The sequence below is a fragment of the Oenanthe melanoleuca genome, chromosome 2 (genome assembly GCF_029582105.1).
Source record: "Oenanthe melanoleuca isolate GR-GAL-2019-014 chromosome 2, OMel1.0, whole genome shotgun sequence".
In the NCBI taxonomy this organism is placed as follows: Eukaryota; Metazoa; Chordata; class Aves; order Passeriformes; family Muscicapidae; genus Oenanthe; species Oenanthe melanoleuca.
This window is the reverse complement of record NC_079335.1, coordinates 19,772,769-19,798,949: the sequence shown is the minus strand read 5'-3', so window position 1 is coordinate 19,798,949 and position 26,181 is coordinate 19,772,769. Positions and strand designations below refer to the sequence as shown.

The following is a 26,181-nucleotide window of genomic DNA, read 5'->3' as shown; positions in this document are numbered from 1 at the left end:
AAGAATAAATTTACTTTGTATGTAGGATAAAAGTCTGTATTTCATTTCTGACTCTTAGCTGAGGATACATAACATCTTTTGACTGCTGTGTAGGGAGGAGAGATTATGTGATCCTCAGCATCATTATATTAGTGTAATGTAATGATGATTTTTTTACCCCTTAATGTACACATACCAGATACACACAAAATAGTTTACACCTAAACATAGGAGGAAGAAGTTATTTATGAATTAAGATTGTCTATATATATCTTTGGTTGTAAGGCCATACAGTAAACATGAGTACTCAGTTGAACATACTTGGAACCATAAAGTGGAATGAATTAATAAGATTTTGTTTAGGTCCTGATGAACATTTTCCAGGAAGAAAAATAAGAAAAATCATGAGAAGATTATTATACTCTTGGAAGATTCTCATGGGAAAGTGTAACAGTTGCATGGGCCAGAATTTTTCCAGTGCCGGTTGGATCTCTCTAAGTATTCTTTACTTTGTTACTGTTTTCAGAACAAAGAAATCAGCTGTATCAGTTGTCATAGCCACCAGGAACTCTCTGAAGACCTATTCCTGCTAAGCATTATAATCAAGTTAACAATTGCAAACCTTCAATTTCTTATCATTATGTTTTAATTTCATCCTCACAAAATTTGAAATTACAAAATATATAGCATCTTTTTTTTCCACAGAGAGAATTGCACCATGAGACAGTGAATTCAGCTTTTTCAATTAGATGAAGACAATCCCTTTTAATACATCCAGCTTTTTAAAAATATTTTTATTAAAAGCCTGTGTTAAATGTCCATATGATAGCCTTTTAGGCCAGTTAACTTGGTGGCTTTTGCTTCGACCGTTTTTGCCTTCTATTAGGCTTATTCAAGATTAGGTAAGGGTACTTGCTATTTGTGAAGGAATTGCATTTTTTAATTCAGAATTGTGAGTGAAATCTGATGTCATTGAGTCATTGTTACTTTAATTGTTTCTGAAAAACAAATCTTTCTTGAACCCAATCTCATTATTTAACTCCATAGTAGATTCCTATCCCAAATTTGTAAACTAAATTTTGGATTAATTTTTAATTATGGACATTTCAATTTGAAAAACAATATACAAAACATTTTCAATATAATTTTAATTAAAAATGTGATAATTAACTTCTTAATTCTAAGGAAAAAAAAAATTTAGTTTGTTCTTTTATTAATACATCACATCAACCATCAATGGTAAGTCCCCAGTTTGGTGCATGATATTAATTTCTATACTTTTAAAGTATAACTATAGGAAGTGTAATTGTACTTAAATATAGCATTACAACAGGAGTCAACTTTACATATGTATGTTTTATTATAAACCCAAGAGCACATGATAACATCCTTGATCAAATCCCATCTTTTATTGAGTTTCTCACTGCTACAGGTATGGCAGGAAGTTGAAAAGTGAAAATTCAGATTCACTGAATATTTGCATTTCTTTTTAGACTACCGACATAATGGGAGAGATCTTCAAAGTTCAACACTGTCAGTGCCAGAGCAAGTAATGTCATCTAACCATTGTTCTCGATCAGGGTCCCCTCACCGTGGAGATAGTATAGGACGGACTAGATCCTGGTCTCCCAGTGTCCCTCCCCCACAAAGGTAACTCTTGCTTAACTATGCACTTGTATAAATTAAAGTGGTGTTGATCTTGTGCCAATACTGGAAATAATCTCCAGACTTTCAAAATAGCAATGGATTGGTTAGATCTTACAAAATTACGTAAAGCCAATAATGTGTTTTCTTACATTATAGTGATGTGCCTAATTTACATATAATTCTATGTTATTGATGGTTTATTATTACTATATTATTAATTCTTATTATTCTATGATTATACCTAATTGTATCTTACTTTTGCCTATTTACGTCTAGTTTTTCATCAAAATTCAGTACAGTCCAATCTAAGGAAAAAAAAAAATCTCTCCACATTTTCATTTTCTAGAGCTGTTTACAGGTGCCATGTTTTATGGTATGTGATAGTTCAAGATTTCCTTAACATTCATATGTCAGTGGATGTTTTCAACCCTTTTATTTCTGTAGAATTAAGATTCTGGGGAGCCTCCCTTGCTGCCCACAGTAGCTTCCTTTCTACTATATTTTTTCATACTTCTAAATCATCACGAATAAACTGACAGACGTACAATTTTATAGTGAAAGGTATCAATTCCTGATCTTGGGAGATCTCTGATAACTATTTATCTTGAGAGAATTAGACCTGGAAATTTCTTCCAAAAGCTACTACTTTTGGATAATGCCTAATAATTGATTTAATACTCTGGAGGATAAGCTTTCTTAAGATAAAGGAAACAGAAGGACAGATGTAAATGGGAATGAAATCTGTTTTCCAGCACTTTTGTTGTTGTGGGTAGGTTTCCAGATGATGAGAAATTCAGTTGAAATAAAAGTGGAAGTCATCTCTGTTTCCCCTTTTGCCTGTAATGTACACAATTCCCCTTTACTACTGATGATCTATTATCCAATAATTCCTGGCAGGTACATGCTCCTCTCCCTTTCTTGCAACCATCCCAAATCTCTAGTGTTCTGCTTTCCTTTCTGTTATCTTTGCTCTTTTTGTTAAACTCAAATTCTCTTGACTTCATAATATCTTACTTGTGTTTTTACTTACTATTTCCTCTAATGGATGAAGCCTATATGATATCCTTTTGCATTGGTGAGATATTTGGATTCCAAATTATCTCACATCATCTCCTACAGCTGAGGCAGAAACTGTGTGTTTCTACTTGAAATCTAAACCTATCTAAAACCGAGTCAGCCTGACTTGGAATGAGACATAAATAGTAGATACAAAGGGGCCTATTCTGATTTTTACTGTGCTGATTTCAGCCTAAGTAATTGCCTATGCTAAGAAATCTCCAGAGGTTATTTGTCTTGGATATAGACATAAATATGAAAATCTCTTTGTGTATATGTTTGTGTTTTTATGTTTTTCTGTCTGCATGCATGCTTGGGCAGAGCTTTTACTCAAGCTGGTAATTACCACTTGTTTAACATTGAAAAATCTATTTTTCATTTTCTTGTAGTCTTCGATTTCTTTACATGTTCAAAATCTCTTGCTTTTTAACTTTCCTAAAGCTAAATTTTTAAAAATAGTTTTGAATTTATTGCAGCTATTTCCTACAATGTAAGAATCAAATAAATTATTTGTGTAGTATTTCCCTGCCCACACATCAAATCAATTCTTTGAAGACTTGTTGGACTCAGAAAATTAGGTTATAAGAGATTGAGGATTTGTAGAAGAGAGGTATAGTCTATGGGTTACAGAAATATCTTTTGTAGTTCTACTGAAAATGCAGGTGTACTCAGGAAATCTATAAGAATTATTAATCACTTTTGCACCCTGTTCAGGTGAATTTGTTACACATGTGCTGCTCTATAGGTGTCTTAACTGCAGTGAGCCTTCTGCATGCCCAGAGATTTCCCAATACTGACACCTCTGCAGGCAGGAGTTTTTGGGCCACAGAAGTTGCTGTTGTTTCTTAGAAACCATTTGGTAATCCTCAGTCCTACGTAATTTTGTTAAAAAACTCCACCAAAGCCACTTCATTGTAGCTGAGAAGAAATTGTTAGTGCTCTTGTTACTCTTAGCCAGAGTAAACTCAATATTTGGATTCATGAATGCCAGAGTAGAAAATGTTTTATGACAAATGAGGTGGAGCTGAAGGCAAACGTTTATGTACAATGCAACATCTTTATAGCCCTTATATGCAGAAATAAATAATGTCATGGCAGCAACAGTGAAGGATGTATGTACCAGTTAACACTAGTCAGAAATTGGTAAATGACAAAGGATGACAGGCACTGAAAGGGCAGACAAAGTGGCAAGAAAGGAGAGGGGAACAGATATAAAACTCATATAAAACAAAAAAAAACAAAAAAAAAAAAAAGAAAACTGAGACTCATACTTGTGCAGATTGCAGTAAAGGACAGGAGACAGAAGAATTTTTAGTCTAAAACTTAAACTTGTTTAAGGGGATCATCTGGTTTGTTATTTTGAAATCGGTACAAAGCAATTATGTTTCCATTATCCAATAATTATTGCAATTAACAATTGTTTCTTATTTTCCTGTTTTTGTGGATTACAGAGCACAAAAAGTAAAGTTAGTGTGTGTCAGTAGGTATTGAGAGATTAACTGAGCAAAGCAATCAATAGGCAAAGCTTTGGTCTCAGTTAGTACAGGTGATTGGTGCTCTTTAACCAGGCCTGCACTATGGGTACCACTTACAGCTAATTAAATGGTTATGGGTTTTTTCAGATTTTTTTCTAGTGAGATTACAGAGTAGGTTTTCCAGGGCAAAACAAGCAGCTTTAAATTCAGATGACGATGTTTTCAGCAGACTGCACTCTACTGTAACAGCCATAAGTCCCCATTGTGTCTTATTATAGTTTACATCTTTATAGTAAAGCCAAAATCAAGAACTCATGAAAAATTGTTTACAGTGTATATTTCTGTCAGAAATGAATTTTTGCTTGAGGTCTGGAAAGGCTAATGAAATGTTGTGCAAGATTAATATTTTTAATGAAGGGAATAAAAAAACCTTTCCTCTTCTAGAAGAAGCACATTGGAGCAAAAAAAGAGAATTCTAACACTATCATGGATTTGGCACCATTTTCTAAATGAGATTTTTTTTTTTTTTACTTTAAGATTTAAAATTATTGTAATTTAAATGTATAGAAAAGCCTAGTGAGCTAACAGACCTTGTTACCAACATGATTGCTGATAGCTGTTTGTACAGACCAGTGAGAGGATGCCGTCCTGGCACACTCAGGACTCAGAATCTGATCTCTTTTGCCCTTAGTCGGAACGTGGACCAGGGCCTGCGAGGGACGCGGTCGCCGGCTGCGCACTACAACACCCTGAACCGCATGGACAGGCACCGCGGGATGGAGGAGCACTACTCCCCCGACAGAGAGAGGTAAGGCTGCCTGCAGCCACAGACAGCTCTAGCCCGCACACTGCAACGTGAGTAACTCCAGCATGGAGCCTGCTAAACTAAATTACATCCCTAATCCCAGAGATTGGCATTTCCCGTTTGTCCACTGGCTGCATGACGTACATTACAAAATACCAGTGCGCATAAGGTTGTCAAATTGTCCAGTGAGTGTATGTTTGCCAGGAGGGAATCTGAAAAATCCTACAGGAAAGTGTATAATGTAATAGTTCTATAGTTTAGTTGTCCTTTTTTATAAAAATACTTTCTTGCGTTATATTAGCGAATTTTTTAAGTACTGACTAGCTTTTAAAAATCTATCTGTAGACTTGGTCGTTTTTGCTGCTGAATAAAGAAGCATAAAAATAGATAATTTTAGCTCAGTATTAATGTAATGCCCCTGTTGCATACAGTGCAGTTCACAGATGTAACAAAAGTATATTCTAGTACTGTCTTCTGTTTTTGTCTTTCCTCAACCTTCTGAGACACTTTGTAAAAAAGAAAAGAAAAAATTATTACTACAGCATGTATGAAATCAAGGTCTTTGTGTTTAGAGGCAAATCTGGCTGGGACTAATGTTTTGCCTAATGGAACTTCCCAAACAGTAAGCAGAGCTTTAGCAACCTCTATGAATTGTAATATGAATTCTTTAAAAAAGGGTTGCAACAGTAATTGAACAATTTAGTTAATTTTAATTAATTGTGGCAATGACTTTGTGACATTAATAAAATTATTGATCTTTTCCATCTCATTGTCATCAGATAGAAAATTAAAACAAAAAAGCATTTATTACTTTTAATTTTTAAAATCTTTTAAGTTTTTTTGCACCAAGCTGAAATTCCTGCACTTTATAATGAGAGGCATAATTGCTAGCTTTGTTCTCATTTTATAATTGCATATACCAAGGAGTAATACAGATACATTTTGTAATATATGACTAATATATTGAGTAATATATGACTAATATTTGCAGTTAATACTTTTACAGATAGCCATTATAGGTTATTCTTCAAGTGATCAGAACACATCTTTGGGGTTTCTAATTGTAGTACAAAAAAATTGAGAAATCAGTGGCTTTTGTTAGCAATCTTGAATAGAAAATATTAATATTTCTTGAGAGACCAGTAATGTGATAGTCAATGATTGTATAGAATGCAAGACAATATTTTTCAGAAGATTATAATATTTTAATTTTAGAAGATAAAAATAATAATTAATTGTTCCCAAAGACATGCTACAAGAAAAGTATCAAAAGGAATTAAAACCCAAATCTATTCAAAGTGATTTGTAATTTAATTTGGTGAATAAAAAAGTCAAATGGACAAAAATAAAGCAAATGAAAACACAGTGAAGTGTTTATCATCCAGAATAGTAGCTGTATTCATCACAAGTACTGTAGATCATAAATCAGCCCCTTTTTTGTATAAAACTATTTAGTATTTCTGTTGAAATTATGAGAAAAAAATCTATTTAGTTGTTTCATTAGAATATGATTTTCACACAAATGGCAATAACTTGAAGATTAACTGAGCTGTTTCCTTAAAAGATGCTTAGAGAATACTTTTGGGATACAATTTATGTTGATTTTTATACCAGTGAAACAGGATCTAACTTGTCCTTAGAGCCTGTGTATGCCTTATGGAGCTGCATTTCCTTGCTGTGCAAGTTCATTTGTTTCCTCTCAGATAAATGCAGAGCTGTGAAAGATTGCTTGAAGTACTGTACCACAATGTTTTTCCATCCCTTCAGTCAAATAATCCCTGCTGGACTGACTTGATTTAGAGAAATATGATTGGGTTTTTTAGAATATGTCAGAAAAGCAATGTCAGAAGGTTTTTGGAGATGAGATTATTGAATTTTTGTGACCGTTCTAGATGAACAGGTATTTGTTTGATAGGTGTTCTCTGAATCTCTGAACACAGTATTTTCCTAAACACACAGAGAAATTCTCCTCTTCATACATGGTGAGTGGTTGCCTGTGTAATCAAATTATTGGCTAGTTATGCCTCTATTGCAACATGCAGTCTCTAAACAGGAAAAGACTATTTCCAAATATTTTTTTTTATTTTTATATTCATTGTTAATTTGACAGTGATTTTATGAATGGAAAGATTGTTAGATATCAATTTTTTAAATGAATATTTGTGATACTGTCTCTACTATATAATAAAAGCCCAATGGTATTCCTAAAGTAGCTCTTTAATAGTATTGCTCCTGAAAACTTCTGGAACTGCAGGCACTTGGGTGATGTTGCATTTTTGTATAGGTTTGTAATCTCTCTGCATGTTACCCACACTTGACTCTGAAAACAAATTATGTATTTCCTTCCCACAGCTCTGATGGTTTCTTGTTTCCATAAAACAGCTTTTGAAGCTACTCACAAAAAGGGGATTTGGGAATAGTGCCATCTTATAGACATGCTCAGTTGCTAAGTTAAAATATGACTGAGAACATGAGTAAGAAAATTCTTTTCTTCCTTTTCTAGATAATTCAGCATTAAGCTATCTAAGGTATGTGGCACTGAGGAGTTAGTTGAAACCACATACAAAAAGCCTAATGAACTCAAGTCTAATGGCAATGTAAACGTTCCTTCAAAACTGAATGCAAAGTTAGAATAGAAAATACTATTATTTTAAAAAGCCCTGAAAGGCACATTTTTTTTAAATTTTAATTGGAGATAATTTTATTTTCAAACACCAAACCCTAAATATGTAAAATATGGCTATATCATATACTTACTTCTGTATAATGTAAGGGTAAATTTACAGTTGAAATTTGTATCTGCAACTGTGTCCTGGTTTGAAGGACAGGTGTCTGCCAATAAAGGCAGAAGCTTCTCTTTGAAATGGAGAATGTAAACCCCCTCCCTCCAAATTATTATTACAATTTTGAAATTAAGGGGCTCTCAGGCAAAGATATGGGAATTAGGAATAACAGTTCTTTACTAGGAAAATGAAAATAGAAATACAGTATTACAAAGAACAATCCCAAAACACTGACAGAGTCAGAATACAACCTGACACCCTGTCAGTCAGTCAGGGTGTTGGCAGCAGTCCCATTAAATGGTGGCTGCATCCTCCTGCAGTGGCAGATGTGGTTCAGCTGGAGCAGTGCTCCTGTAGAAGGAGCAGTTTTCCTCTGAAGCTCCAGGGATGATGTAGAAAGGTCCAGCTTTCCTCTGGAATCCAGTGGAAAGAAAGTACCTCGCTGTCCAAAATCTCAGTTTTTATCTAGGTAGGAAAGGCTTGGCTCTTCCCCCTGGCTGGAGCATCTCCCAGTGGGATGATGTAATTTTATCAGTCACACAGTGGGACTCAGTGGCCCAGCAGCAGATGATATCTTCCTGGAGGGAGGATGGGCTGTGGAAAAGATAAAGATGATTGCCCCAGCTGGTTTAAAGATGGCCCATTAGCAGATGTTATGTGCCACGGAGATAAGGAAATCACTGCCTCACCCAGCTTCAACAGATGGTGATAGAATACACATTGCTGGTCTCATCCTGTATTGCAACCCAAGACATACTGTATTAACAAAAGTGTCAAACTGTACTTATACACTACTAACTCAAAGTGAGAAACCATGTTAATTTGTAGCCTGTGTATTTAATATAGGTCTGCTAGTTAATTGTTTTCAAAATATAAGTTTTTTTGTGGGTACTCGTACTCTTATGAAATAGCCTGCATTTGTAATGTAAAAAAATATGAATCCCTATGATCTAATATGGACCCAAGGTCCATAAGAACATTTTTCTGTAATGGGATAACCTTGTAAATGTCACTTTGACATGTTTTAATAAATTCTCTAAAACTGACTTTTACCTCACTTGAGAGACTGAAACCAATCAAACGCTAGAAACTATTGAGAAAATTTTGGAATTTGATTTAACCTCAGAGTTTATTATTTAAACAATCAGTATAATCAGGTTAATTAGAGGAAAAATATGAGAATCTTAGCATAGTTTCAGAAAGAAAAAAACAAACAACAACAAAGCCCCAAAACTGTATCTGTGTGTTTCTTTCTGAAAGGTTTATCAACGGTTAACAACAAACACCAAGACAGTGTCAGAAAATTGTACTCAGGCCCACAACTTGAACAAATAAATACTGTTTAGCAACAATTAATTTAACTTCATTTGATATCCTAGGTCGGTTCTCCCTGAGGATAACATTGCTAATGGTGAATTTAGCACAGGTATATTAAGCCAGAGTATTCTGAGAATGCCTTACTCAAATAATCTGCAGGACAAATGTATGAGAAAGCTCCTAAAGTGTTTTTCTGAGGGGCACTTAGAATAAAGCAAGAGAAAAGGGAAATTATCCACTATTCGTTGTTCAAAGAGATTGCACACTTTGCATTTGAAAGAAGAAAAGTTGCTATTTGTTTTTTTAAACTAATAAAGTAGTCATAAGCATGGTTATTTAGAGAAATATTGTCCATTATTTTGAAATCACTTCAAAGATGTTATCTGGATTTGCTGGAACTAGCAGGACTATCACACTCCTCTTACTGAGAGGAGATTTCATTCACATATTTGAATACACACTTTTTTTTTTCATTCTGTTGAAAGGATGTGGCTTGGATTTTTTTTAACATGAAGTAAATGTTGAAATACATGCCAAAAAATTCTATAATTAGCTATAATCAAACCAGTGAAGATCAAAGTAATTCACTACAATGAGCCTGTTATGTGTTAGCTAAAAGACAGTGTAAATACCTGTTTTATTATTTAACACAAAACTAAAGGTGGTCAAGAGCAACATAAATTTTACATTTCTAAATGTCCTCTTAAACTGTGCAGTTGCTTTATCTATGGGTAGCAGGCTCCTAATCCAGTACTGTTATTAAGTAGGTACCTGGTTAGGTCAAACTAGGAAAATATTTTTTTATACATTTTTCCATATTAAAGCACTGAAAAGAACAGATCTTTTTTTTAAAGTCTTTATTAAATACATAGCTGAATAATACATAATTAGATTGTCATTTATTAATTATTTAGTTAAACTTTACTTTAAAATCATTTAAATGCAGATTAAAACACAAAGATATTGTAAAGCATAAAGGGTTCCTGATGCTTTATTTGGAAATTTTGGGATAATTTTTTCAGGTTTCAGTTGTATCATATGGGTGACGTACTCACATGGGGATATGTGATGTCACTGCTTTCCTTCTTCAAATACCCAGTAAAGTAAAAGAAGTGCATTGCTGAAAATTTGCTTAGAGCTATGTTATAAAATGTTTGCATCAATTTGAATCTCAATAATTGCAGTGTTTCTTTAAGTTCTTTTTCTCCTTTCAAATCACTGTTTAATTGCACAATTATCTGCACCACCCACCTGGTGCCTCCATGAGTCTGCTGAAGGATGATTATCTCCAACAGGGATGTCGGAGTAGGTAGGTGGTAAAGAAGAAGCTTTGAGCCAAATTTATTAAAACCCACCACCACCAAGAGTCATAGATACATTCCTCAGACTAAAATGCACCAAAAAAAAAAAAAAAAAAAAAAAAGCAAAAAAAAAGCCTGTGTTAAAAATAATGCAGTTCTTATAAAAGACTTCAGTGTTGCACCTTTGGAGCAATGATTTTAAAATGCAATATGAGGAGAACTGTGATAATGTGATACTGATTTTCTTATTAGAAGTCATCTTGGTGGTATATGTGTCAGCTCACAAATTCTCTGCTGATAATTGCTAGTGTTTCACCACTAAACTCTTCAAATTCTCAGTTACATTCAGAGAGAACATTTTAGGATTTCATCTGTCCCAGGAGATTAGCAGAAATTTCTATAGAATCAATGTAACAAAAAGCATCCTTGCCATTATTGGTGGAAAAATTGTTGATATTTATAAGCAAAGAAAATAAGTTTTGTTTTTTTAAAAAACCTAAGTATTAGATAAAACTATTCTATTAATGTACTCAATGAAATGTAGAAGAGAAGTTGCATAATCAGTGCTTTATTATTGGATTTATTTGACACTTTCTAAGAGTTAAGAGCTGGACTTCACATTTATTCACATGGTTAGTGTGATTTGCCAGGTGTTTGGGAAGGGTATAATCATACACAGTACTTTAGCCTTTCCACAAAAACACTTGGGAGGCTACTGCCCACTCTAGTAGGGAAGCTGGAATGTCAATCAGATTTTAGGGCCTGGTCACAGAGAGTGAAAATTGAATCAATTATTTCCTAAATACCTCTTCTTTACTATTAAATAAAATATCCCATACAATACAGAACAGGCTAAAATCCCCTTGCATAGGAAGAACAGAAAATTTTTGCAATAAGGCTCAAGTGAGGTACTCTGTGTGTGAGTTTTCAAGTGTGCTTCTGAGACTCTTCTGGTATGTAAATTCTGGTCCTGGATACCAAGGACTTCCAGTTTGGCAATCTAATCAGTTGCTGAATCACTGATTTCTGTTTTCTTACACTAATGATTCACTGAATTTTGTAAGGAAATGGACAAATAGGTGAGCAATACCAGAAGAATTTTAAGTAATTTTCTGTACACTTATCCTGTTTGCCTATGTACCTGGAGTCTCCTTATCAGAACAGTGGAAATCTCTTTTCACCTTTTCTCTTTTCTCTTTTCACACAGTGTGGAAGGGGATGGGAATATGTGTGTTTATAATAATGATCATTTGCAAAACCTATAATGCTGCCCTGTTAGACTAACTTCATTATTTTAGTAGAATTTTTGCTGCAAATTTTCTGTCTATTCTACCTGTAAAAAACAGGTAATGTTTCATGAGTGAGGATGAAAGTTATGTTTATTTTGCCATATCATTTGACATACGTCTGCCATGGACTACTATAATGTAGAAAATAAGGAATGTGTGATAAGAAGCTAGAAATCTAAAGCAAGGTTGAAAAAAAAAAATGTATCCTGGAGGTTTTTTCATATTACAAATCTGACATATCTAAATTTTGTCCATGTCTCCAATGTCATCTGAGCATTCCCATGTGTATGTGCAAATAGGGTAATGATTTTCAGTAACAGCTCAAATGATATATTTACTTGAGATGGAGATCTGGAACATTACAGGAGTTCTTTTGCACTTAGGCAATACAAAGCTTAATGTTTTTACTACATTTTAATACATTTACTTTATAATTTTGAGTGGTTTATACTGGGGATTTTCCAAATAAATGTGGTGTATGTTTCAGTTTTGAAGATTGAGACTAAGTCATGGGCATTTTTTTGGTGTTGCTAACATGTTTATAAAAGCCTAAAGAATTTATTTTAACCCAAATATATAAATATGTATAGTAACATATTTAATGGCAAAAAATTAACTAGTGTGGTATTGGCTGGATGCTCAGAAGAATGATGGCATTTAAGCATTTTGCTCTGCATGTTGAATCCGGTGGGATATTAAGAAATATTTTTTCACTGAAAGAGAGTCTATGCATTGGAACACACTCCCCAGGAAAATGGTTGAGTCACCATTTCTTGAAGTGTCCAAAAGATGAGTAGAAGAGGCACTTTGCAATATAGTTTAGTGGGAATAGTAGTATTTGATCAAAGGTTGGGTATGATGACCTTTGTTAGTGATTCTATGATTCTGTTAAGTTAGATAGCATGGTTAACATGGGCTCTGAGAAAAAGGGAAAAGTATGAATAGTCTGTAATTCCAGAGGGTCAGGTCAAGTATAAGCTCGAGCTAACCCCACTCCTATATTAGATAAGCAAAGGTCTGGGTGATGAGACAGCTTATTTTAAACTTGTTACAAGTTATTGCATATCAAATTGTATAAGGGGTTGTATCTAAATGCCATCTAAATGCTATCATACTCTGATTCTGAAATGAACTGAATTTAAAAAAAAATGAACTGAATTTAAAAGAAAAAAAAAAAAAAAGGTAAAAGGTTGAACTGCCTGCCAGAAATTCCCAAGAAAAATTCCCAGAACTTGGTAAGGACTTTGGAGTTCTGAGATTCTAGAAGTATTAGAACAAAACCTGATACCAGAACTTGGGCAATCAACACAGTTTGGTAAAGATATGAAAAGTTGTTAGGATTGAAATCCTAAGCAGAACATGAGCTGATGCTGTCTCATTCACATGCAAATAAGGGAAGTGAACAGTCTGGGGTGTTCCTTCCTATGGACAATAAGTAACCTACTTGCAAATAGCATATGCATTTCCATAGAATTATGTTCTGCAACATATGTTCTGCCTGAAGTCCTAGTTTTGTTTAAGATGTTGGTTTTTAAATAATGGTTAAATACATTGTATTTATTGATATAATCTATTTTTCAAAGACCACCAGGAAAATTTGTCAGCAATTCACTGGAAAGATAAAAGGCGAAGTGGATTCTTAAAATTAAAATGTCATCTATCAGCTGGAAATACCTAATTGCTTATTAATATTAGAGCAAGAGTTTTTAAGTATTAATTCCAGGGTTGCATCTGAATAATTTAAAGGCATATTCATGTGGATGTAGCCTAGAAATATACCCATGTAATGGAGAGAATTATCTGGTATGCAGTTGTTTGCCATTGTTGTACATTTAGCTCCTGGGGGGTAGACTCCTACATTTTTATTTGATTGTTCTTCCAGTGGGTGTGCATATATTCCAAAGAAAATTTTAAGAACATGGTAATTTTTTTTTTTAATGTTTCTTGACAGCATGCTGACTGACAGGCTGTTATGAGTAGACTGCTTTTGATACTTAGTTTACATTAGTTTAAAAACATTCATAGTTTTTGCAGCTTGCAGTGTAAACTCTATGACTATTTTAATAATTATTAGTCCTTCTTCAGATTTTAACTGTACCATGTCAAATTGGGCCCTGTTGAATTGTGTACAGTTCCTCATTCTTGTAACAAACTGCAAAGTTTAAATTACATAATCTGGGATTTAAATTAGTTTTTTATAGTGGAAACTCTTCTCTTAAATTTTTTTGACAAGAAATGAACACAAAGACATCTTGCACTGTATGTCATTCACCTAATATAAGGAATATTTTAATATGAGTAATGGTGCATTTTATCCTCATGAAAAAGAGGTAAATATAATAAGTAATATATAAAATATAATAGGTAATATACCTACTGTTAACAATGTGATTCCCGGAAAAACAGTAATCATAAGCAAATTAAGATATGAGAAATAAAAATGAAGGATGAGGTTTTCCATGTTTCTTGTGAAGTCAGTTTGCACTTCCAGTGTGGACAGTTGTGATTAGACTTTCCTTTGAAATACCCCAGCTTCAGGGAAACTGTTGTCAATAACTCCTTGTTAATGGTAAAGTCCTCTTTTTCCAAACCATTTTTCCTGTACTGTGTGCATATATTTATATTAAAATTAAAAGTACTTTCTTCTATATTTGATAATTGGAGAATATCTAGTGTAACAAATATGTTTAAAATGTATAAATTTTGACATTGTTTCATAATAGAAACAAAATATAAATAACTTAGTTTTCCTATTTTGAATTGCATTTGTTTTTTGGTTTTTTTTTGCATATTCTGGTTCTGATGTTATATCTCTTCATTATTTATTTAAATAATGAAACACTTTGATCTAAATTCTCCTTTTACCACAATATGAGCAGTATTAGGAGAATTTACACTTAGAAATGGGAAAGCTCTGGAGCTATGTGGGGACAGATTTCCAAATGGTGGTAGCTTTTCAGACAGATTAGGTAAACCTCCTTCAAAGATATTATTCCTATTAAAGTTATTACTGCCTCCAGACAAGGGAATAGGCAATCTGAATTTCTTGAGTTGCTTTCAGAGATCTGTGCATTTTTTTCTCCCTTACTGAAATTCTGTAGAAAATCCCAAATTTTAGCTATCCTCTTGATCCATAATCTCCCACTGGCTTCTCAGAATGAATATGTGAATCATCTAGATAATTTTATCTTTAGAACCATATATCATATTATTTTGTAAATAAGTCCTGTGCTCTTAAACAATGTTTTGTAGTCCTGTATTCTCAGATTATAATGTTTTCTGTTTTGTGTTGTGTACCATTCCTTCTCCATCTTATTGTCTCATATCTGTATTTTTCTTTCTGCCATCACCTCAGTCATTATGTTACTTTACCTCGTTCCTGGTACACCCAGTCCACAGATCACCATTACAGGGATGTCAGGTATATGTTTTCCTCTGTGTGACTATGTGTGGGTAATGCATGTCCTTCTGTGTACCTACATGTCCACTTCTGGTTTTATTTGTCTGTATATAGTGGTAGAAAACTTAGAAGTTGAGTTAGTATCATCATTAGATTTGTTAACATAGTGTGCACACTAACACTGGGTAATTCTTCCTGTATTTCACTTGAGTTTTTTCTCACTGCCAATAGTCTATAATTGTTGTTCCTCAAAGATTGTGCTTTATTTACATCACTCTGATGTCTTTCAGAGAGAATTATTTTCTTTATATAAAGAAAATAATTTAAACGAGCAAACACTAATACATGCTAATACTGTGATTTTAGTATGCATAAAATCATACATGAGTGACTGAGTTAAAGATTACCATAAAACTGGAGAGTGATACCTTTCTCATAGTCTTGTAGCTCTTGTAGCTGCAAGCCAAAATACTTTAATTTTTAAAAGTAGTTTTGCAAAGCTCGCCGAAGTTCCAGTCATGTTTTGTTCCAGTGTTTTGTTCTGTTGCTGACATTGCTTGCTTTTCATATTGTTTTGTCCTCATTTCATCTTTTTGTTGCTTTTCATTGTGTTCCCCCATTCTGTTTCGACAGCCAGGATCACACAATGTATCCCCTGTTTTGTGAAGATGCAATCAGATTGCTGCGCTCCCGCACCATGTGCCGTACCTACTCTGAGGGTGCTTACTATGATCTCGAGAGGTATAACTGATGTGGAGTGGGCCATTAGCTCTGCCACACTGGCACTGGCATGCTTGATTTCCAAACTGAGAATGTGATCTGTGTTTTAAGAGATGAACACTTACAGTGAATATGTTTTGTAATACTCTGGGTATGACTACTCAGGGCCATGGGTAAATCCCAAGAGCTGCAGAACAGCTTTGCAGAAGCCAGTTTTAAAATAGGTTATATGGATATTATATGTCTCTGTCTTTTATAACCCTTATCTTTGCTGGAATTTTCCAGAGTGCTTATAGCATTTATTATTCTCTTTGAAATAACAAGGAAAATCCTATCTACTTTACTTTTACACAGAGCGTCTGTCTGAAGTCTTTGCATAACTTAAGAATAGAGTGAAAAGTAAAAGTGTATGCTTATGTAAACTTATGTTATTTATATTTGTATACTGCATATTCTGTGATTTAGGAATACTTATACATAATCACAATACCTGTGTGTGATTGCAGAACACCATACTTCCTATTTACACATGAAATATATGGAGAGACAATTTGAGCCCATAACAGTTTCTGTGAAATAACTTATGACTTGAGATACAGTGGCTCTTAAGAGATGCTGCTGAAGTACCATAGCTAAGATATCTTCAGAAATATTGCAAACCAAAGTAGTTTACATAATTGTGTGTAAACAGAAATCAGAATATCCAACTGAAAACTGTGAACCAATAAAAAGGAAGTGGTGACTTTAGATCAGATACAACAGTTGATATATGTATTGCTCTACAAGAGGGGCCATGTAAAAATTTCTAAAGCAAGAAGTAAAGAACTCTTTATATAATAACTTCATGGCTGCCATCTGGATATGAGACTGAGAAGTTCATTAACGCTTGCACTGCATTTGGATCATGTGTCACCATATTTTTAAGTGAATGTAAAATTACTTTTGGATGCAGAAACAAAAAGGGATCTGAAAAATCCTTCAAAAGAAATGCTGTTTTTTAAAAATTCTCCAAAGCTATGGTATATTAGACATTTTTACATTTAGAAGTCAGTCAAACATTTGTTTTGAAATGATGCTGTTTTACATGAAATCTAGTATAAAGAAAGTGTATAAGTAGTTCTGTCCACATGTAGAAACTTCAATAAGGAGAGGGATTTTTTGTTTTCTTAAAATGTGTGATGAAATGTGCTCATTTATATGCTATTTCAGTAACTAATTATTATATATTTATTTTTTTTTTCCTTAGATATATACTCTAATTTGCACTGGTTTATCTGAACCTATTTTAGATTACTGGTTATGTCTGTGACTATTTGGATATTAGGAAAGTTGGAGCTATTCTCAAATTGTCTTACTTTGAGGTTCTTCACTTGTAACTCTTAACTTTGTTTCTGAAATTAATCTCTCAAAAATAAATTCAAATCAATGAAAATAAAAGGCAAAAGTACCTCACAGCCACAATTGTAGTTCCTAGATTTTCATCCCTTTTTTCTTCCTGTATTCTAACCACAATTTATGGACAATTTATAGCATAATTATTATCCAGTTTCTCCTTACTCATTGTAAAAAAAAACTAAGTAACTTTCTCTTCCTCATTTTTATTTTAAATATATGAACAATTACTTTTTAAACTATATTTCCTCTTTTATCTTTACACTTTCCCCCAGTTCAATGCTTATTCTAAAATACATTATTTTGTAGGCCAAAGTGTTATTCCTGTCATCTTTGTTCCATCTTCTTAATCAATGTCTTGTTGATATCAAGCAACCATATCTCTTCCTCCCTTTTATTTTCAGTTTATGATGCATATAAAGAAACAATTTTTCAGTTTCTACTATTAATCAAAATAGCAAATATTGTTCTGTACAGTCCAGCATTCAGGAAAGAGTCTCTCATCTGGGACAGAGAGATTTTTATCTCATGTCATTCTATATCCATCAGTGTCTGTGTTCTGAAGGCAAATAAATCATATAGATATATTAGTCAAAATTACTGACCTTTGCTATCCATGGCTTATTTATTGCTTATCTTGTAGTCATTCACAGCCACCCTGTTAACTCTTGTGATCTCTTCTGGCATTATTTTCCTTTTTTTCTGCCCCACAGAGTGACTACTTGGTTCTTTTCCATCTTTTCTCTGCTGAAGTTTGTCAGTTACTGTTTATCTGGTGTGATAGACTGCAAGTTCATTAGTTCTAGGACAAAGTTACATTACCAAAAACCTTAATTTCTGAGGTCATTCTTAGGTTATGGTGTTCATAATTTCATTTTTCTGAGAGCTCCCCCCTTTTGAAGAAGCCCAACTCTTCCCTCCCAAAAGGAACAGCAGCATTGACAAGATATTTATTCCAGCATCTGCCTAAGAAAGGCAATAAGCACCTGTGCACTTCAGAGCCCTTAGGACCTGGGGTCTTCTCAAGGACATCAGGAGCACACCCCTGGCTCCCTTGGCTGGTCAAGGTTGCAGTCAGCCTGGCAGCACCAGCTGGTGTCAGTTCACACTGCTCAGCTCCTCACACTGATGTACACAAGACATCATGGCTGGGCATGCTGAGCTTTACTTACACTTTTGTTTATATCCCCCAGTTCAGAATCCTGCAGAGTTATATGGGCTGATTCACAATTTGACAGTAACACATTTTAAATTGTCTGACACACACGATCTCAATGATAAAGTAATGTTCTCAAGGTTCTTAGCCTTGTCCTTGTATTTAAAAAAATATTAACAGTTAATTCCAAATAAAATTATGTTGACAACCTCACTGTATGAGAATTCTTTCTCAACTTACCTACATCAGAGCTCAGCTTAATCAGCAAGAACACCACACTATGTGCAATTAATTTTTTTCACTTAGCCTTTGAGTTTAGTGTTTGCAAGCCCATAAGAACTGGTTTGTGTATATCTTGTGCAGCTTGTGAGGTTTCTTTCAGGCAGAATTTCTGTTGTCTCACTTAAAGAAATTAGATTTTGCTTCCATTTTCTTTCCTGACTTTTGTTTTACCCAGCAGACATTTTCTAACATCCAAATCCTACTCTTGGTGAACATTCTCAGTTGTTCAACTAGTTTTCTGTCAATGTAATTTTTGTCAATGTGACTTCTATGAAATATGTGTGCATTGATCAAGTATTCTTAGTAAGTTGTTAATTATTTCTGAATAGAATTTGAAAGCAGAAGTTTAAAGTTTTATATATATATATATATTAGAAAATATATGTTCAGAGTATATGGCTGAATTAAATGTGCTCTGCCTATAAATGTGCTCTATCTTCATCACATCTTAATAATACAGTAAGGGAATGCATAATGAAAAAACCAGCCTCTCAAATGTCTGAAATATCTGTGCTGTTTATTCCATATTCAGGAGGACTAGGCAGGAGAGAAGAGTGCCTAATTCATATTATGATGACACAGCCTATACTCCTGAAAGGTATTTTAATTTATATAGTAAAAATAGATAGAGTTGAGTAATAAATTTTTATGAAGCGTAGTCTAAAATTCTAATTGGCATACACTAATGGTATTTAAATTTACAGTGCACTTTATGCCATATTTCTCTAAATACAGCACAACTAATCTCCATAGTTTTAAGTACCTCATTTTCTTTTTAGCCCTCCATTAATTTGACTTTGAATTTTTTTAAGCATAATTCTTAACTTGAAAAATTTTTTATTCATTAGATGTGGGAGGAAAACTAAATAGTACAGAAGAACTTAGGTAAAACTGAAGGTTTTTTCTCCACTTAACTGCACCATAATTTTAATGCCTAACCTTTCCTGTCACTAGAGGTGATTCTAGGACAATTTGGAGTCCTCAATCTCATTCTTTCCATAACCTGAGTACCCTAAGATGATACTCAGTTTTTAGCATGTTACTCACATTGACTTAAAAAAGGACTAACCAAATGCCTTCATATTGGTTTTGAGTGTTTGCCATGCTAGGAACCAAAGTACTATTATTCTTCCTAAATTTTGCTATGGATATAATGTATCACACTGAGCAAAATGTCACTAAAATCTGACATGTAATCTGAAAAGTTTAGGAGTGTCTCTGGAAATTTATTCGATAACAACTTTTCATGTTTAAAGAGCTAGGTCAAAAGACAAGGAAATCTGAAGAAAGGAACAAATTCAGTGTTCCTCCCCCTCTTTACAATAAGATGTTTTTATACTTCTCTGTCCATTGTTAAGTCAAGGTCTGAATTTTGTCTACACTATGATAACAAGTAAAGCAGGGATTTTTTCCTAAGCAAGAAATTTTGGTTTTGTTTGATTGCTATGAAAAAATACAGTTATGTTTAAGAAAAAAATAAAGTGCACTGCAATTTTATACCCATATTTATGTATTTATGGTGTCTGCAATAAAGTAGTTTTATCAAAAATTCCTATTTAAAATACTAGTTAACTGGAGAGACTAGCTTCAGTTTTGAGGATATGGATTATCAGGGAGAGTGTAAAGATGTACCTGCCATTCTCCAGCAGTATTCTAATTTATAAAGGATTAAATCTACATCTAATCTAAAACTCAATTAGATTAAACTGAAATGGCTTTCATACAGCCATTGATCTAGCTATAAACCATGAAAAAAAAAAAAAAAAAAAAAAAAGAGAAAAAAGCCACTCCCCATACCATCCAATTGGACATAGAAGAAACAAGAGCATCTGGTTGACATTCACATATATTACACCCCATACAGTCTTCCCTCAACATAATATCCAGGGGATGTGGAGTTACTGAGTTTGTAAAGATACTACAAACCCTCAGGTTCTGTATAGAAGTTTAAAGAAAAGGCAGACAAGCAAAAAATACTGCTGTGATTCCCAGCATCTGGTTCATCAGAATTCATGGATCAATGTATTCAAGCCATTAAAAAGTTTTTCCTTTATGGAAAAACTTTCCCTATTGCTAATATTTTAAATACAGATAAAAGACTTTTTTTGTCCAAATTGATAATATAGTGGTCTTTTGATATTTTCTGATAATCCCTGTCTTCTCACTCCCTGTCATGTGGAAATCATTGAATAGAGACAACATAGAAGCTCCCTGGCTTTACCCTAGCAAGAAACTGCAAGTAAAAAACTCCAGAGATTTAGTTGAAACTCCTTTACCAAATGGTGGATGATTTGTATCTAGTTTTAATGTACTGGAGTAGTGGCACATCAGAAGCTTGTCCCATGATTTTTTAAAGCAGATTTTTTTTTTGTCCCATTATTTCTTTTCTTGATGTTTTTACTTAAGATAAAATACTTCTCTATGTGTTTTATGTTGTCTTCAACTGATTTGCTGAAGTGATGCTGCAAATGCTTGGGCAGCTCATATTCAGTATCTGGAAGAATGATACCACTATGAAATTTAATTACTTTTCATTGTTTAATCATTGAAGTGAATTTTCTTCTGTTTCGTACATACCTGTAAGAAACCAACTACCCTATCCAACAGAAAACAAAGATTACAACTGGAAAGATTAAAACCAATATTTTAAACTATTAGTGCATATAATGTTATTTTTGTTAATGTTTTGTGTCCAGAATTACTTTTTAATTATTCCACAAACTGAATAGCCATTGAAATCATGAAGAAATTTATGTTCAAAAAGATAAGGGATCAATTAGTCTTTATGGAACTGAAATTTATGGCTTGACTGCTGAAAAGACTAGTGTTGAAATATAATAATTGTATAAGGAAAAAAGCCCTACAATTTTCTTGGTGTTTGATTTTGAAAAAATTGGTTCATACCTGAAAGAAAATATAAAATGTACAAAATTATTTGAAAACATTTGGAAATCTTCTCATTTTGATGAGAAGTGGTCATGTGACATGAATTAGAGTGCTAATAGTAATATATATTTTTTTAATAACACTTCTTTATTTTAACTGCATTGTAAAGGTGGTACAATGGTGCAAGTTCATGGGCAGATGATATAGTCAATGGTTCAGCTGAAAAATATGGGTAAGTAAAGAGTGTAGTGTTACAGATAAAACTAAAATGTATTTTGGATCTTTATAATAATTATCATTCATTTATAATTGTACCAAATTTATTTCTAATAAATATATTTTTCATGATGTCTTTCTTTCTTTCAGAACTAAGGCACTTATGTTCTAGTTATTTTTCCAAGATTAAATTGTTTTATTCAGTTACAGATAGAAAAAGAACATTAATTATGTTTGAACTATTTTTGAAACATTCTCACTGTTCAGGGCCGCTTGAATGAAAAGAGCCTTTTTCAGTGATACCTACCTACATTTGCAGTGTTGGGAAAGGTGTCTTTGAGACCTAATACTTTTTTACTTTTAGAAATAATTCTAGCTTTATCTGTCTAACCTATCTTCCTTTGTGATTGTTGCATACCCCATGCAAAGTGCTGTGTGCCTTTCAATCTGTAGTTCTTCCCAGCTGTAGCTGGCTTCTGATCAAAAAGCACACAAATTTTCCTTGCTTTTAGTTTGTTGACTTTACTGCTTCCCTCTCATTATCTTATTGCTCTTGCAAGAATTTCCATTTTTTTACTTCCCTCCTTTGTGAATGTGAACAAAGAACATAAGAGACTGTTAAATTAAAACATAGACATGAATTCTGATAAAACCCTGAATGAATCCATAAATATTTTAATGTGGGCTTCTCTCTTCTTTAGAGAGGAGGGATTTGTGGGGGTCTTTTGGCTAAACATTAGTGCAGTTGCAGAGTCTAGAGACCATATATTTTCTCTAGCTTTTTGAGCCACAGTGCCACTGTTTGTTGACTCTTCATTTTTAAGTGTACAGCAAGGGCCATACTTATTACTTCATCCTGGAAACTGCACAAACACACTGAAAATGAACAGCAAGAAGGCTGGAAAGTGCTTGGTGTAACTAAAGCTTTTGCTTTTGCTAGTCACATGAAATAGTCCTGGATTACTTCTCTTTTTTTACTTTTAGTCCTGAATAGATGATAACATAGGTTAATATCAGGGGTAAATATCTAAAAATAGATTTTTAACATGAAAAAATAACTTACTAGTTACTACTCTCTGTCTCCATTTAAGTTTAGCTCTAAAAGTGTTTGGCAAAAGAAAAAAAATCGTTTGTTGTGAACCGTTATGACTTTTAAGTAAAACACAAAGCATTAGAAAACACTTTAGTAGAATAAAGACTGCTGAAATTGATCAGATTCTGTACAATCAATGGATTTAGAGAATGCCTATAACAGAAACTGAATGCTGTTTTGCTCATTCATAATTTGAGAACTTAATAGTCTTGCATACCTGCTCCTGTTTGACTTGATTGAAATCCTGATCTCATCAAGAGACAAAGCTCTCAATGTCAGAGAGGTCAGAATTACAGGTCTGTTGCTAAAAGTTAAGAAGAAGAGGAACATGTAGCTGCAGTATGTATACACAATAATTGCATAGTTACAACTCTGGTTATGGCAATTTACTATTTAAACATCTGCTATATTATTGGTGTTTAAAAATGTCACTGAAAAAGAAACAAAACCAACTATGTATATGTGCCATAAATTACATTTAAGATCTGAGGAAAAGAATCCCACAAAATCCATCAAGAACCAAGTACTTTTCATATTTTGCATTTAGTACTGCACTTTTAAAAGGCATATTTAAGTACATGCTTAGTTTTAAGCTAGAGCTACTTTGATTAGTCTGTAGTCTAGGTGCTCTGCTGAACAATTGAACATTTGAGCTCTACTAGGAAATTCTTCTTTTTCATACTTCCCTCTCAAGATCCTTTATGCATTGTCTTAAATACACTATACTTCAGTCATGAGATATTAATTAAAACCCAGGCATGTTCCTGGTTTTGCTCATACATTATGGTCTAATATTCAAATTGAGTGGGTGAAATATTTTGTTCCAAAATGGGAAAAACTGTGGAATATATTTATAATATAAAGCTGAAAGTGTTATATTTTGGGATATTTCCAGTACTTTAATGGAAGTTTAGATTATTATCTGAAGAGAATCACTGCAGTATATTCAGTTATAAAACTGAGCTGGGGTGAAGGAGAGGAGAGGATTTCAGCTCTCATCTTTGAGAATTTTGAATTCCCAGCTTGTGAATCCTAATCAGCTTTATCATGATCTTCAGTGACTCATCCCATGGACATAGAGATACGAATTCCTCCAGAGTGATTCTTATATATGTGTCAATTGAGAGGCTCTGTTAAAGATGTTGAAAGTTAGAAGTAGTTGGCAAAACACCAAATACTGTATAAGGCAACTGGCTATATAAGTGAAAAGGTACATTGCAAGTATCAGAAGCAATAAAGTAAAAACACTCTACGACTTTTTTACATATAAAAATTATATGAAATGCACATCATTACAGTCTTAATTGTTCCAGGATTTACATTACTTATTGGTTTTATTGATATTTGATTGTAATAACTACTATAAACCTCTAACTCCATGCACAGAATCATAAAATAATTTAGGTTGGAAAAAACATTATCTGCTCCAACTCCCTAGGTGAAATATGACTTTGCTATTCCTCAGCAAATATATCAATGATGATACATATTTTGGAGAGTAAATCTCAGCAGGTATAGATATTTATGCTTTCCTGAGGTGTTTTTATAATTGTACCATGCCATGTCACTGAAGTGGCTGCAGTGCCATGCCCAGGAACCTGAGCAAGCTGTGAGCAATTGCATTTCTGCAGCTGCAGCAGAACACAGGAGTGTGGAGCACAACGTGCCTGGGATCACAGCAGAGGTCCCTGCTTTGTCTGCTGAGCTGAGTTAGTAGAACAATTCAGATTCTGGCATGTTACAGTTTAATCATGCCTGTCACTGGCATGGAGATAACACTGTTAGTGATCACATATACCACAAAGGTTAAAATGCATGTGACTAGATCATATTGGAGTATGGCTGTATGTGTGTATATATATATATATATATGTATATGCATACATATATACATTATAGAATGTTACAGCATTCTGTATACAGCACATAGAAACATTATAGGATATTACAGCAACCAAAATATCTTGCTTTACTTTTTTCAATCAGAGTACCTAAAAGCTTTACGTTCCTGTCTTTTAAAAACTGCAGCAGCACTTATTTTATAATTTTATATTAAGTTCCTTTATGAGTATAGATGACTTTTCCTTTTTGAGTATAGATATTTGCTGAGATATCCTGTCACCAGTTTTTCTAGAGATTTGACAGTGTACTGCTCCTTTGCATTTTACATTGCAATATTTATGACTCAAATTTAAGTTTTTTGGTACTAGAAATCTCATTTGTTTGTAGACATGCTTATCTATGTTATGCTAACAGAGGATCTTGTGTCTGTGACTAAACAGCAAAGTTCCTATAGCTAGTAGAAGAATAATATGCCCAAGGATTGAAATCCAGCAACCATCCACAGACACTGACAGGTATTGCCATTGTGTATTAGCTGGAGTTTGAAATTATGATACTTAGAAAGTGTGTTGTTGTATTTTTCTTGTTCTGTTCAGTGTTTCTAGATGAAAGCCATGCAATAGGAGCTGAACTGTAGTGAACTGTAGTCCTACAACAATTCTATTTTTATTTCTTCAGCTTTTTTGTTACAAGAAAAACCTGATGCTAAAATGATGATTGGCATGATCTCATCATTTGTACAGAGTAAACGAATTTAACATGGGCTTTTAATTAAATAGTTTTCAGTCATTTTGGGGAAAAAAAACAGTTCGATTTGTTATGTAAACTGTTACAATTGCATACTGTTGGAAAATGTTAGTCTTTTATAAAGCTTTCTCTATCCATAAGTTTAGATCAATGACTGTAACAATTTGTTGAAAATTCTTTTTATTTGTTAGGAAAAGTAAAAAAACCTGAAAAATTAAAAATCAGAAAGTCTTAATTCATTGCATTGGAAAAAAAGTTCACATTTGAAATTTGTGGTGTATGTACATGTACATGTATATTTGTATATGTATATTTGTATATTTGTACATATGTATATGTGTATTTGTATATGTATATGTGTATATGTATATACAAATGCAGATAAATAAGTATATAAATGAACATTTGGTAACACCTTTGGTTAGGTACTACAGCAGCCTACAGTGTTTACAGTGGTACCAAAATGATAGCAGATTCTAGTTCTTATACTTGATGGGGTTGGAATAAGAAGTTAGACTGTGAATACTCACAGGGCTTTCTGTGTAGTGACTTACAGAGAGCTCAAACAGTCTCATAGTGATTGTCTTGCTTGGTTTAGAAGCAAACACTGCTGTACCTTTTCCTCAGAGTTTCCTGCAGACTTTGGCAAGGAAATGAGCCATCTACCATGCCTGTCTTCCCTAGCAAAAATAAAAGGGTGTTACAATAGTCAGTACTAGATGAAGGAAGTGATTATTTGATGTTTCATTAACTGTATTCTCATAATGAAAAGTCTGTTAGCAAAGGTAAATAGTG

The 26,181-nt window shown here is 33.5% G+C and overlaps 1 protein-coding gene across 5 annotated transcripts in view; it reads left to right on the top strand.

Moving 5' to 3' along the window:
* The window catches only part of RIMS2 (regulating synaptic membrane exocytosis 2), a 449,695-nt gene that overhangs the window by 279,990 nt on the left and 143,524 nt on the right, over positions 1-26,181 (top strand). For 4 of the 5 annotated variants that reach the window (XM_056484738.1, XM_056484739.1, XM_056484741.1 and 1 more), the window contains 2 exons: positions 1,473-1,629; positions 4,849-4,965. In XM_056484738.1, coding sequence (XP_056340713.1) covers positions 1,473-1,629; positions 4,849-4,965 — 274 coding nt within the window. Of the gene's footprint in view, positions 1-1,472; positions 1,630-4,848; positions 4,966-15,007; positions 15,074-15,685; positions 15,794-19,134; positions 19,201-21,657; positions 21,721-25,079; positions 25,155-26,181 lie in introns of all 5 variants that reach the window. The other variant, XM_056484743.1, reaches the window with a different exon arrangement.